Source organism: Dendrobates tinctorius, unplaced genomic scaffold (assembly GCF_039654945.1).
Source record: "Dendrobates tinctorius isolate UK_male_01 unplaced genomic scaffold, ASM3965494v1 ptg000029l, whole genome shotgun sequence".
Lineage (NCBI taxonomy): Eukaryota > Metazoa > Chordata > Amphibia > Anura > Dendrobatidae > Dendrobates > Dendrobates tinctorius.
In genome coordinates, this window is record NW_027361697.1 from 58,500,811 (window position 1) to 58,515,731 (window position 14,921).

At 43.1% G+C, this 14,921-nt stretch overlaps 1 protein-coding gene across 1 annotated transcript; it reads right to left on the reverse strand.

The window, feature by feature from the left end:
• Window positions 1–1,483: 1,483 nt before the first annotated feature.
• LOC141085732 (uncharacterized) lies at window positions 1,484–4,097 on the reverse strand. Its single transcript, XM_073571273.1, has 2 exons — window positions 3,776–4,097; window positions 1,484–3,208 (listed from the first exon to the last, which is right to left on the reverse strand). Exon 2 carries the CDS (start codon window positions 2,701–2,703, stop codon window positions 1,543–1,545), a length of 1,161 nt encoding a protein of 386 aa, XP_073427374.1. The 5' UTR covers window positions 2,704–3,208; window positions 3,776–4,097; the 3' UTR covers window positions 1,484–1,542.
• Between the last annotated feature and the right edge of the window lie 10,824 nt (window positions 4,098–14,921).

A 14,921-nucleotide genomic window follows, 5' to 3' on the forward strand; every position in this document is an offset into this window, starting at 1 on the left:
GTGGACATTGGAGCATTTGGCCGTGGTAATGACTCACAGGCTTTTAAAAACTCAGACATGGGCCGGAGGTTGTATGGCAACCAATTTAATTTCCCTATGCCACGGCCTCTTCCTCACACCGAAGCTCCGCCACTGCCCTTTGTAATGGTTGGCGATGAGGCTTTTCAAATGTGCGGAAACTTACTGAAACCCTACTCCAGCCGGGACTTGGACCACACCAAAAAAATATTTAATTACAGGCTGACCAGGGCCAGAAGAACTGTCGAGTGTGCTTTTGGGATTCTTGTCTCCAGATGGCGAATTCTGGGCACGGCCATTAATCTTAAACTTGAAACAGTCGATGAGGTGGTGAAGGCCTGTGTGGTTCTACATAACTTTGTGATGGCTAAAGAGCACCCGACCTTTGAACTGGACGATGATGCTCCTAACCCATTGCCTGAATTCACTCAGCACACTCTCAGGTCATCCGTTGAAGTTGGCCAAATGAGGGACCAATTTGCGGCCTACTTTATTTCTGATGTAGGACGGGTGCACTGGCAAGATGAAATGGTGTAATGTTTTTGTTTGTTTATGGTAATAAAAAACCTTATTTGATACCATTACTGAGTGCACTATATTTTTTAAACTCCAATTAAATAAAAATATATTGGAACGAGCAAAGCTGCAGGCCATGAATCAGGAAACCAATTTTTTTCAAGAGAAAATTGTGCAACTAGTTGAAAAAAAAGTATGTGATTTTCTCAAAACACAACCCTCAAAACCCAACCCCAATGAAAGTCCATGGGGAATACAAGTCAGCATTGAGTGGATGAATGTAATCTGCTCCATTCCAACTTACAAGTTATTACACTAGGCCTTGGAATGACTATACTAGGCCGTGGTATTTCAAATATGAGTATAGTAGGCCTTGGGCCTACTAGTATAGTCATATGTGAAATACCACGGCCTAGTATAGTCATACCAAGGCCTACTCGATTTTTGCCAACTAGGATCTTGTTTCACGAAAAACAAACTGGTGAAACTTGACAAGTTTCAACAGTTTGTTTTTCATGAAACCAGATTCTAGTTGGTAAAACTAGAGTTATTACACTAGGCCTTGTAATGACTACACTAGGCCGTGGTATTTCAAATATGAGTATAGTAGGCCTTGGGGCTAGTAGTATAGTAATATGTGAAATACCACGGCCTAGTATAGTCATACCAAGGCCTACTGTAATAACTCGATTTTTAACAACTAGCATCTTGTTTCACAAAAAACAAACTGGTGAAACTAGAAAGAAACTTATTTTTAAGACAAGTTTCAACAGTTTGTTTTTCATGAAACCAGATCCAAGTTGGTTAAACTCGAGTTATTACACTAGGCCTTGGTATTACTATACTAGTCCGTGTTATTTCACATATGACTATACTAGGCCTTGGGTTGGTTTTTAACATGTATTTACCCATCAGTGTGTGTGAGCGGTGCAAACAACATTAATGAAACTTTGTAATGGTGAACCACAAATGTAAATTTATTTTTAATCACAAAAATAAACCAAAAAATTATTTTTTCCGGCGTTTGGGGGCAGATGGTTTCAATTTGGGGGTGTGCAGGGAATATGCAACACTTGCAGTTGAAGACGGTGTTTGAGGGGAAGGGGCAACAAAACTTGTGGGGGAAGGTAGTCCAGTTAAGGGAATTAAACTAGGAACACTTGGAGGAGAGGAAATCTGTTCAGGTACATTAGTTGTAATGGCATGTCGCCGTAGGCTTGTGTGCCTGGACCGACTTTGGCCCAATGCCCGCCTTGATAGATTTCGCCTTGAACTAGGGGCAAATATTGAATGTAGGTCCCCCGTCTGCTGGTGTGGCTGCTGCTGCTGCTGAGGTGGCTGCTGCTGCTGCTGAGGTGGCGGCTGCTGCTGAGGTGGCTGCTGCTGCTGCTGAGGTGGCTGCTGCTGCTGAGGTGGTTGCTGCTGCTGCTGAGGTGGCTGCTGCTGCTGCTGAGGTGGCTGCTGCTGCTGCTGAGGTGGCTGCTGCTGAGGTGGCTGCTGCTGCTGAGGTGGCTGCTGCTCCTGCTCTTCGTTGGCAGTGCTCGTCCTTGCAGGAGGACTGGTGGCGGCAGTGATGGTCCAGGTTTGCAGAGTGGTGGTGGCAGGGCTACTACATGTTGTTGTAGCGGCAGGGCTGTTCCATGTTTGCCTAGTGGTGGCTGAGCTCCACGCATGCATGGGAGTGGCGGTGGTGCTCCAGACAGGAGCAGCGCTTGCCATGGTGGTGTCGGTGAAGTGACCAGCTGCACTCAGACTTGTGGTGGTGTAACGGTGGGTGTCCTGGCTTTGAATAGAGGTGTCCGTGCAGTGGTATGCAGCACAAGTCGGTAGTGAGGTGAAGCGAGTCAATGGTGGCACAGGTGGAAATGACACCACTGACTGCTGACCGTACCGATTATGCTGCATAGCCTGCAAGAAAGCATTGTTGCAGGCCTGCAGCACATTCAGCTGTTGCTCAGGACTAAGGTGTTCCGCCATGCCCTTTTCAATCTTACTAAAAAAATGGTGTGCTAGTCTGTTGAGGTCGGCCTCCAGACGGTCAAGGCGCTGTTCTACAGAATTGAAGCGGTGTTCAAAGTGGTTAAAACCACGTTCCATGAGTGCAAAACCGCTTTCAACTCTGTCGGACAGTGACTTGAGGCTGGAATTAAAGGCCTCGCTCAAATGCATAAACTCGGGCAAGACATTCCGGTCCAAGGACCTCTGCCGCTGGCGGGTAGTGCCCGCATAACCAGTGGCAGAGACCTGGGACAGGGGAACACCTGATGGCCCAGCTTCCTGGTCACCAGCTGTGTGTGTGGTTGACCTGCAAGGTGCTTCCTGGCTGTCGGATGGCTGGGACGGGTCAGAGGACGTCCGAGGAAGGACCGCTCCAGGGCCAGGTTGCAGGGTGCTGTTCCAGGTGCTGTGGAAGAAAGGAAAATCATTACTACCATGCCTTTACAAGAAGCATCAGCTGTGGATTAGAAAAACACAGATTAATAAAAATAAAAACCCAAAATTTATAATACTTACGATCTCGTGGCAAGGACCGGTCTTAGGAACTGCAACGCGTGATAGTGACGGTATCTAGTTCTGGTCCTTGACGCAGATCCACTGCGAACCTGGCCCTCAGCACGAACATCACTGTTGAAGCGGTCCTTGATCGAACGCCAACGTGTTCGGACTTTGTCCACTGTTGTTAAAAAAAAAACAGTGCCGTCAAGGACAACAGTCAATGCGGCACAATATAGCAATACAATACTCAAAGCAGTCACTGTAGAGCCCGATGACACTGTTGGGTTTCCTGCTAGAATACACCTAGCACGAAACCCAACAGTGCCGTCAAGGACAACAGTCACTGCGGCACAATGTAGCAATACAATACTCAAAGCAGTCACTGTAGACCCCAATGACACTGTTGGGTTTCCTGCTAGAATACACCTAGCACGAAACCCAACAGTGCCGTCAAGGACAACAGTCACTGCGGCACAATGTAGCAATACAATACTCAAAGCAGTCACTGTAGACCCCAATGACACTGTTGGGTTTCCTGCTAGAATACACCTAGCACGAAACCCAACAGTGCCGTCAAGGACAACAGTCACTGCGGCACAATGTAGCAATACAATACTCAAAGCAGTCACTGTAGACCCCGATGACACTGTTGGGTTTCCTGCTAGAATATGCCTAGCACGAAACCCAACAGTGCCGTCAAGGACAACAGTCACTGCGGCACAATACAGAGCAGGGAAATACTCACTAAACGCCTTTTTGGAGGATGCTGTGGCGCTGTCCCAGCCATCCATCAACGCTGCGGCCACCTCATTCCATAGCCGCCGGGTCACCACAATGTCCTTGTGCAGCCGGTCATGGCTGTCCCACAACGGCGAACGCTCCTGGACCAGGCTGATGAGCTGCTCATTATCCAGGTAGACGTCTTCATCCCGTTGTGGAACCTAGACAAAACACATTCATTAGAATAATCAAATTTAAATTGAATAAAAAGTTACAAAAAAAGAATCATAAAAAAGAGTAAAAATAGAAGATAAAAAATAAAGAACATTACAAATCATTTGATACATACATTCCGTATCACCACCGGGACTTGGCTTCGCTGCTCCTGCTCTTCGCCCTCACTAGTCCCGTCCGCAGAAGATGATGATGACGATGTCTTAAAAAAGTTGAAAAAAACGTAAGAGATTTGGAGAAGCTGCAGATATACTTACCAGATGCACGAAAATAATCACCTCACGGTCTGCTTGCGCCAATTCCTGCCGCGATGGGGAATACTCGGATTCTGAAGACATACTGCATGTAAAAATAATAAAAATCATTAGTACATACATAATTTAAAAGGACAGGCATATAATGTAATATACTCACATTCTTCGCTGATAGAAGATGGGTTCCTTGTTGACTGTCTGCTCTCCAATCTGTCAGTGTAGTAGTGGCAGAGTTTTGGCAGGCACCTCCTTTATATAGACTTTTTTTTTTTTACTTTAGAAGATTATAACTAGTACAACAAGTGGACACCACCAAAAAAACGCAGCGCTAAAAAAACGCTTACATGCGCATGCCAGTGCGCACGTATGCGCATCCATAGGCTATAATGGCCATTTTTAGCGCAAAACGTGTGCATACGTGCGCATGCGCTTTTTTGCAGGGCCAAAAAATGCAACATGCTGCGTCTGGAAAATACAAACGCACACCCCAAAAAAACGCAGCGCATGGAAATCGCATACGTGCGCATGCCAGCGCGCAGGTATGCGCACCCATGTTAAATATAGGGGAAAAAACGCATGCGCACGTAAGCGTTTTTTTCCAGCGCAAATAAACGCAAATGTGAAACCAGCCTAAGAAGGATAATTGATAGTTATATGATTATACAATTGAACACTGACAATGCGGGATACATTTCAGCTCAAGGTCTTCTTTGTTGACTGTCAATCTGTAGCCAATGTGACCCAGATTGACACTGTGCTCCAGCTATGCTCCATCTGATAGAAGTTGTTACAAGCGATGTGGCCAGCGTAGACCAAACTGATGACACATTATAAAAAAGGATAATCTTGTGTTACTGGATCCTGATTGACATAACTAGGGCAACACGAGAGCAACAGGTGTCACAATAATTTATTACAGTGAGAGTGTAATTATTGCTGTCATCATTGTGAATAGAGATCAGTAGAAAAAACAAATATACTCATTTATAGTAGACAAATAGGTTTCCTTTTTAGTATATATGAAAAAGCATACAGCATGTTCTCAATAAATTCAGGGAAATACATTTTTAACAGATTTTTTTTAGGAAGAACATACCTGAGAACTGTGCTCTAAACCATAGTGAGTTTTAATAAGTGACAAGTACTACAAGAAAAGTGCACAAGGATATGGTTAATCGTAGACTTTTCAACAGGAGAAAAGCCCACAATAAAGCTATCCCCATCCATCCGAGCTAGAAGGCCACAGTGAATGTCAGGTGTTAGTGGTCTCCCCTAAGGGAAAGCCAATCTCGCTCATAGCATTTGTATGGATTCTCACTCAAGCCAGAACTTGAAGCCATTTATGGCCAGCTGCCCTTCTGAAAGAGGAGAGCCAGGGGTTGGGGGGAGCAGAACCTGATGGCTACACATTCCCCCCTAGAACTACCAGAAGGGATACATAAGGGAAATGCATCCTGAAAAATCCATGTAACCAGACACACGTGCAAAGGGTGATACACAAGAGAAAACAATTAAGTTAAATACTTAAAGTTATTTAGTGAAATACTAAATGGACCTTTGATCAGTAATTTGAAAACTCCCCATCCTAGATAAAAGGCCCCTAAATGGGTCTATGCTCACAAAGTATGACAAGTTGAAGAGCATGTGCAAAACAAGTGCCAGAACTCCAATGGGTTTTCCATGCCCAGTGAGTTAAGGTACCACAGGGTTACCTCTCCTGGATCAATTTCTTCCTTGGGCTGTCAAACTTACTCAACCTACTGGCATTGTTCCTGGAAGGGCCAGGTTTCCACCGAATAACTATATAAGCTATCCAGCATACAGGCAGCCTCATCTATAGGACACTGATCATCTGCGACATGCCGATATCCTGATATCTCCTGATGAACAAAGCACTAGGGAAACACGTCGAGGTCTTACTTGGCATGATTATCTTCTACCTAGAGCACCACATCTAAACAGATAAGCTATCAACTGTGACCGTATATCCCTGCTATCAGGACTGTTTATAGGGTGAGCCTATTGATTTATACATATATGTCTGCTGCTGATGTGTCTAATACTCATAGTAATATCTATTAGCAGATTGTACAGTTATATATTTTGTCCTTTGTGTTTCTATGCCAGGCAATTGTCACTAACCAGTCTTCTCTGCTTTAAACTTGTGCTGCATTTATCTAGCACTCATGATTCATATGGTGAGCATGAAAGAGTGTCTGTTCCTATGATCTGTCACTTTAAGGCTGTGTTCACACACAGCGTTTTCTTTGCAGTATTTCTAGCGTTTTTTCCAATAAAACCGCTAAAAATAAGCTTACCATTGATTTCTATGCATTTTGCACTTTTTGTGCATATTGATGCGTTTTTTACCGCGAAAAAAACGCATTGCGGTAAAAAAACGCAGCATGCTCATTAATTTTGTGGATTTTTCAGCGTTTCTGGCTATTTCTATGCGTTTTGAAAACGCGCAGAAAAAAGCGCATAAAAACAGCGCATTTTTTGCGCAAAAAACGCGCTGGAAAAAACGCGCGGTTTCTGGGAAGGGAGTCAGGTTTTTCAGCAGAAATTTTCTGCCACGTGTGCACTTAGCCTTATACTGTACAGATACCCTCATTCTACTCTGTCTATTAGATATCTGTCTATAACGTTTGGTACCCTCATCTATGGCTTAATACACTGCTAGCAGCTGATACAGGCCAACTGGCCTTCCGTTTCTCACTATATGTCTGGTAAAGGGTTGTTCAAGAAGCAAAGGGACAGTCGATGCACGAGCAGGGGCACCAACTCTCGCATTCTTAGGGTGCCGACCACCGCAAATAGGTAGGTGTACAGCAGTGGTGGCATGCAGGGCCAATACACCACCTTCCTCACATCGGCTTAGTTTGACTGGTTACTGTTTAAAAGCACAGCTATTATAGACACTTTTAATGTTACAAATAAATTATCTGTCTAGGCAGTGAATTATTTGGGGTACCCTAAGCAATTAGACACATCACTTCCATTGATGGGGCATTGTGTTATAGGGCTAGTAGTCGCCTTCTCTTTGTTTACTGTATTACTGATCAACTCTAGGTGATATTTAAAGGGAACCTGTCACCCCCCAGGCATTTTTAAGTAAAAGAGCCACCTTGTGCAGCACTAATGCTGCATTCTGTCAAGGTGGCTCTTTTATTTAGCGTCCCTTCCACCGCAGAAATAATCGTTTTTAAAATTGGTCAGACATACCTGATATCTGACAGGGGGGCAGGTCTTTCCCCCCTGGACACAGATGCCTCACATACGTCAGTCTTGTCCTGCTTTTGAATTTGGCACCACCTCCTCAGGGTATTCTGATGTCACCACAGGTCTTGCTGCACCGCTGCCCTGCTCAGCTCTGCCCCTATGGTTCACATGGTGCTGACGTCATTACAGGTGCTGCTGCACCACTGCTCTGCTGAGCTCCACCCCTACTGGTCACATGGTGCTGATGTCATCACAGGTCCTGCTGCACCACTGCTCTAGTGAGCTCCGCCCCTACTGGTCACATGGTGCTGACGTCATCACAGGTCCTCCTGCACCACTGCTCTGGTGAGCTCCGCCCCTACTGGTCACATGGTGCTGACATCATCACAGGTCCTGCTGCACCATTGAAAGAATAATACAGGGCAGGCGCGAGAAAAATAAATGAACGCTGAGGAGGTGGCGCCAAATTCAAAAGCAGGACATGACTGATGTATGTGAGGCGTCTGTGTCCAGGGGGGAAAGACCTGCCCCCCTGTCACATATCAGGTATGTCTGACCAATTTTAAAAACGATTATTTCGGCGGTGGAAGGGACGCTAAATAAAAGAGCCACCTTGACAGAATGCAGCATTAGTGCTGCACAAGGTGGCTCTTTTACTTAAAAACACCTTGGGGGGGTGACAGGTTCCCTTTAAAAATATCTAGCAGGTGTAATTAATTACACCACTACATTTTTGATAGAAGCAATTTAGAGCTAGTTCTTTATTTGTTATACCAGCCTATGTTCTGATGTCTTCTCTAACCCTATATAACTACCTTTGCATATCCCTTTTGCATGCTGCACTTCCTTTGTGGTGGGTATATAAAATTTGTTTTTATATTGAACTTAATAAAATTTATATTTTATAAGGTTTTATTCAGTTAGCCGGCTACCCAGCATACTTCCCAGCAGACCATACTCAGTGTGAACGATGTATTGATCTACTGTGGCAATCCTCGGACAAAAGCCACCTTTTCGAGCGATACTACACTTGATCTTAGCCGATACTTCCAGTGGTGGATTATCTCCAATCAATTGAAATCCAATCCAAGGGAAAGTGAGGACACCCCGATGCATGGTATACAGATAGTCAATCACTTGTGGATGTTCAGGTAAAGCGGGTTCGGCCGAACAGTTAAAAAAAAGTTTGTGTTCGGGCACCAGAACAGTACAAGGAACCAAACCCAGAGCCCATTCACTTGAATGGGGGGTCCTGAACATCCAGTGTTTGCCACGCTGTCATGTGCATGACAGCACGGCAAACACTGCCTCTGATCAGTGGCAAAATAATTGCCAAAGGTCAGACAGCCGCGTTTCCCACACTGTCAAATGACAGCGTGAACCCGCAGCTGTGATTGGAGGTAAAAAAATTACCTCTGGTCACTGGTGTCGGCTGATGGGACTACTGCTTATATCACTCTACGCCTGCTGCCGCTAATAACAGCGAAAACAGTCAATGGCTGATGGGCTTATTCATCAGCCGACACCTGAACTCTAAATAAATAATTTAAAAAAATAGTGTGGGTTCCCTGGTATTTTTGATAACCACCCTGTCAAAGATCACAGTTGGGTGCTGCAACCCTCAGCTATCAGCTTAAGCAAGGCTGCTTATAAAGAATAGAGGGGTCCCAACTCTGATTTTTTTAACTATTTAAATAAATAATAAAAAAAATGGCATGGGGTCCCTCTATTTATTACAATCAGCCAAGCTAAAGCAAACAGCTGGGGGGCTGGTATTCTCAGGCTGGCAAGGGGCCATGGATATTGCCCCCCAGCCTAAAAATAGCAGCCACAGCCACTGAAAAAGGCGTATCTATTAGATAAGCCAATTCTGGCACTTTGCACGGCTCTTCCCACTTGCCCTGTAGCAGTGGCAAATAGGGTAATATTTTTGGAGTTGATGTCACCTTTGTATTGTCTGGTGACATTAAGTCTATGGATTACTAATGGAGAGACATCTACAAGAAACATCCATTTAAAATCCTATAGTTAAAATGTAAATAAACACACAGCAAGTATAAAGTCCTTTATTTGACATAAAAACAAAACACACAGTGTGGAAAACTATTTATCCCCAGACATGAATTACTGTGGGGGAAAGAACGATGGACAAAAATGAGGGATATGATTGTTTTTTATTTTTGTTTTATTGCAGAAGACAAGGGCTTCAGTGGTATGGTTAATTTAGAATCACTAAAGGAGTCTGTTTCATTCTTTCAATTAAAGGACTTTATTTTGGCTGTGTGTTTATTTACAATATAACTAAAGGATTAGTAATAGGTGTCTTATAGATGCATCTCCATTATTAATCCGTGGGCTTGATGTCACCAGACAATACAAAGGTGACATCAACCCCACAATATTAGCCCACTTGCCACCGCTACAGGATAAATGAGAAGAGTCATGCAAAGCGCCAGAATTGGCACATCTAATAGATGTGCCTTTTCTGGGCGGCTGCGGGCTGCTATTTTTAAAAAACAGCGTGGAGGCCGCTTTATTCTTGATAACCAGCCTTGCTAAAGCTGACAACTGACAATTGCAGCCCACAGCTGTCAGTTTTGCCTGGCTGGTTAGCAAAAAAACAGGGGAACCCATGCCATTTTTCAAAATTATTTATTTATTTAAAGTCTCATGGTGCAGCGTTGAGCTCAGAAAGTTAACTGCAATTCACCGGGAGAAATTTCTTCCAGTGAACTGCGGTGAGCTGTCTGAGCTTGGCGCTGCACCGTGAGACTTATTCTCATGGTGCTAGCGGTGATCTCACTGAGGTCACCGCAACTCAGGGGCCCGGTTGGGAACACAGCCTCAGTGACCTGTGATAACCTCAATTACATCACCGCTAGTCACCGGTGCTCACAGCCGCTCATTCACCCTTTGGTTCTCAGCCTGGACAGTTTCATCTTGGCACCGTCAAGGTTGAAAACTGTTATTCTCCAGAGATGGATTACAGTGTGGGACAGAAAGACAGACAGGTGAGGGATATGGTTGTTTTTAATTTTTGTTTTATTTTAGAAGACGAGGGCTTCAATGGAATGGGCATTATGTGAGTATAACTGTGTTTGTTATTTTTAAATAAAAAAGTAAAAGTGTGTTTTTGTTTTTATCTCAAATACAGGACTTTACTCTGGCTGTGTGTTTATTTAAAATATAACTATAGGATTAATAATGGACAGGTGTCTCATAGATGCCTCTTCATTACTAAGCAGTGGGCTTGATGTCACTAGACAATACAAAGGTGACATCAATAACACAAATATTACCCCACTCATCACCACCACAGTGCAAATGGAAAGAGCCAGGCAAAGCACCAGAACTGGTGTATCTACTAGATGAGTCTTTTCTGTGCGGCTGCTAGCTGCTATTTTTAGGCAGGGGGGAAATATCCTTGGCCCCTTACCAGCTTGAGACTACCAGCCCCCAGCTGTCTGCTTTAGCTTGTCTGGTTGTCAAAAATGGAGGGGACCCCATGCCGTTTTTTAAATGATTTATTTAAATAATTAAAAAAACAGAGTGGGGACCCTTCTGTTCTTGATAGCCAGCCTTGCTAAAGCCGACAGTTGAGGGTTGCAGTACCGAGCTGAGAATTTTGCCTGGCTTGTTATCAAAAATACAGGGAAACCCAAGTCATTTTTTTCAAACAATTTATTTAGAGCGCAGGCACCTGCTGATGGAAACTCCCATCAACCACCGCCTGCTCTCGCTGTTATTAGTGGCAGCAGGCATAGGCTGATCATAGAATCATAGAATCATAGAATCGTAGAGTTGGAAGGGACCTCCTGGGCCATCTGGTCCAACCCCCTGCTCAAAGCAGGATTAGCTAAATCATCCCAGTCAGATGTCTGTCCAGCCTCTGTTTGAAGACTTCCATTGAAGGAGAACTCACCACTTCTCGTGGCAGCCTGTTCCACTCATTGATCACTCTAACTGTCAAAAAGTTTTTTCTAATATCTAATCTGTGTCTCCTCCCATTCAGTTTCATCCCATTGCTTCTAGTCTTTCCTTGTGCAAATGAGAATAAAGTTGATCCTTCTACAATGTGACAGCCCTTTAGATATTTGTAGACAGCTATTAAGTCTCCTCTCAGTCTTCTCTTTTGCAAACTAAACATTCCCAAATCCTGCAACCTTTCCTCATAAGACAGGGTTTGCAGACCGGTCACCATTCTGGTCGCTCTTTTCTGAACTTGCTCCAGTTTGTTGATGTCTTTTTTAAAATGTGGTGCCCAAAACTGGACACAATATTCCAGATGAGGTCTGACCAAAGAGGAGTAGAGGGAAATAATGACTTCACGTGATCTAGACTGTATGCTTCTGTTAATACATCCTAGAATTGCATTTGCCTTTTTTGCTGCTGCATCACACTGTTGACTCATATTCAGTCTGTGATCTATTAGTATACCCAAGTCTTTTTCACATGTGCTGTCACTTAGCCCTATTCCTCCCATTCTGTATATGCTTTTTTCATTTTTATTGCCCAGATGTAGTACTTTGCATTTCTCCCTGTTAAAAACCATTCTGTTAGTTGCTGCCCACTTCTCCAGTTTATTTAAATCTTTTTGAATCCTCTCTCTCTCTTCTCTAGTATTAGCTATCCCTCCTAGCTTTGTGTCATCAGCAAATTTAATCAGTTTACCCTCAATTCCTTCATCTAAATCATTGATAAAGATGTTGAACAATACAGGGCCCAGGTCAGAGCCCTGTCGTACCCCACTTGAGACATTCTTCCAACTGGATGTGCAGCCATTTATGACCACTCTTTGGGTCCGATCACTAAGCCAGTTATGAATCCACCTAACAGTTGCCTTGTCCATTCCATACTTAGTCATTTTTTCAATAAGGATTGTATGAGAGACTTTGTCAAGTGCTTTGCTGAAGTCAAGATATACTATATCTACAGCATTTCCTTGATCCACCCAATCAGTGATACCGTCATAGAAGAAAATTAAGTTAGTCTGACATGACTTATTAGTTACAAACCCATGCTGACTCTGTTTAATCACTTCATTCTTATCCAGGTATTGACATACATGTTGTTTAATAATTTGTTCAAAGATCTTTCCTGGTATAGAAGTCAGACTCACCGGCCAATAGTTGCCTGGGTCCACCTTCTTCCCCTTTTTGAAGATAGGAACAACATTTGCTCTTCTCCAGTCTTCTGGCACTTCTCCTGTTCTCCAAGAATTTTCAAAGATTATGGAGAGGGGTTCAAAAATTTCTTCTGCTATCTCCTTCAGTACTCTGGGGTGTAATTCATCTGGACCTGGAGACTTGAATTCATTTAGGTTAGCTAAGTGTTTCCTCACTATCTTTCTGTTTATAGATATCCTGGATTCTTCTATTCCCTTAATAGGACAGTGAATAACAGTTGATGTTACATTTCCTTTCTGAGAGAAAACAGATGCAAAATAGGAATTTAAAAGTTCAGCCTTCTCAACATCCTGTCTTACCATTTCATCATTTTCATCCTGTAAAAATCCTATAGCATCTTTGACTTTTCTTTTACTTTTGACATATCCCCAAAATCCTTTATTATTGCTTTTGACATCTCTTGCAAGCCTCAATTCATTTTCAGCTTTAGAAAATCTGATATGTGCCCTGCAGGTTCTGCAGACAGCATTATATTCTTCTTTAGATATGCCTCCCTCTTTCCATTTTATAAACATTTTTTCTTCCTTTTTAGCATGTGCTTAAGTTCTGTGTTCATCCATCCTGGTTTCCTTAAATGCTTCCTATTCTTCCCTCTTTTCGGAATTGTTAACAACTGTGCTTTGAGAATTTCATTTTTCAAGATTTCCCATCCTTTCTGGACATTTTTGTCTTTAAGGATATCCAGCCATTGGATCCCTCCAATTCTCTTTCTGAATCCCTTAAAATCTGCCTTTCTGAAATCTAACCTTGATGTCTGAGTCTTCACAGGTCTTCCGCCTCTAGTTATCCAAAATTCTAAAATAGCATGGTCGCTACCTCCTAGGGTCCCAGCCACTTTTACCTCCTCAACCATTTCCTCCCTGTTTATAAGGATTAGATCCAAGGTAGCAGTTCCCCTTGTTTTCTCCCTTACCTTTTGGAAGATAAAGTTGTCAGCAAGAGAGGATAAGAATTTCCTTGACCTGTTAGTTTTGCCTGAGAGAGATTCCCAACAAATGTCTGGATAGTTGAAATCTCCCATGACAACTATGTCATATTTTTTGGAGAACTTGGCCATTTGATGCATAAAGAGTTCATCCATATCTTCAGCTTGCACAGGCGGCCTGTAGTAAATGCCTACAATGGTGTCCTTTCCATTGTTCTGTCCTTGTATTCTTACCCAAACAGTTTCCACAGAACTCCCAGTCTCTGAAGCTTCAATCTCTGTGCAGATATACGCGTTTCTAACATACAATGCGACACCCCCTCCTCGTTTATCAAGTCTGTTTCTTGCAAATAAGTTTTATCCTTCTAGTCTTGTATTCCAATCATGTGTATTGTCCCACCAAGTTTCAGTGATTCCAATGACATCATATTTCTTTTCCTGTGTTAGTAGTTCCAATTCTCCTTGTTTGTTGCCCATGCTTTGTGCATTAGTATAGAAACACTTTAGTTTGTGATTGGTTTCTCTTTCTCCAATATTTTTATTAATTTGATTCTTTCGTCTTTGTTCTTCCTTTCCACTTCTAGCAGTAGTCCCATCAGCCGACGTCAGTGACTGAAGGTGAACTTTTTACCTCTGATCACAGCTGTGGGCTCACACTGTAATTTGACAGTGTGGGAACCGTGGCTCTTAGACCGACCGTAATGATTTTAGTGCAGATCAGAAGCAATGTTTACCATGCTGTCATGCACATGATAACATGAGGAACACCCAGTGTTCAGGCAGCAGAACCTGAACAATAGCACGGACGTCCTGGTGAAGTCCGTGTTCGGTGTCTGTGCCCGAACAGTAGATGTTTGGTACGGACGCCGAACTTAACTGTTCAGGTTCGAGTCCTGCTTATTACATGATAAATGGCACCCATCTTGAAAGGTTATATTAAGGTAAGCAAATCCTCAAAAAATTTCTTGCAATGAAGAAATATATTCTTTTATTAAAAGTGTACTTCAAATTTAAGCTTAAGATGTAGTTAATAAAAAGAGATAAACACTTTCAAACCAAGACCCCGATCAATCGTTGTCTTTGAACCTTTTTCTGGAGGAAAAATCATTTTAATAATGACTGATATGTGTTTCTACTTTACTCATTACTACAGATCAGTGAGAACTCAAAGCACGTTATCCTTGATGGATCAAAATATATTCAGATTTTTCATAGTGATGATACTTCCTGAATAGGGCAGAAGTGATGTAGCAGTGAGACAGGGCACACGAATAACTCTGGGGGTGAAGATTGCTGAGGCAATTAGGGACCCCAGGCTAAGCAGCGTGCAAGTGGTCACCATCTATTGAA

Excerpts from the sequence above, each read along its gene's own strand:
- LOC141085732 (XM_073571273.1), bottom strand. The coding sequence starts at position 2,703 with ATGCATTTGAGCGAGGCCTTTAATTCCAGCCTCAAGTCACTGTCCGAC.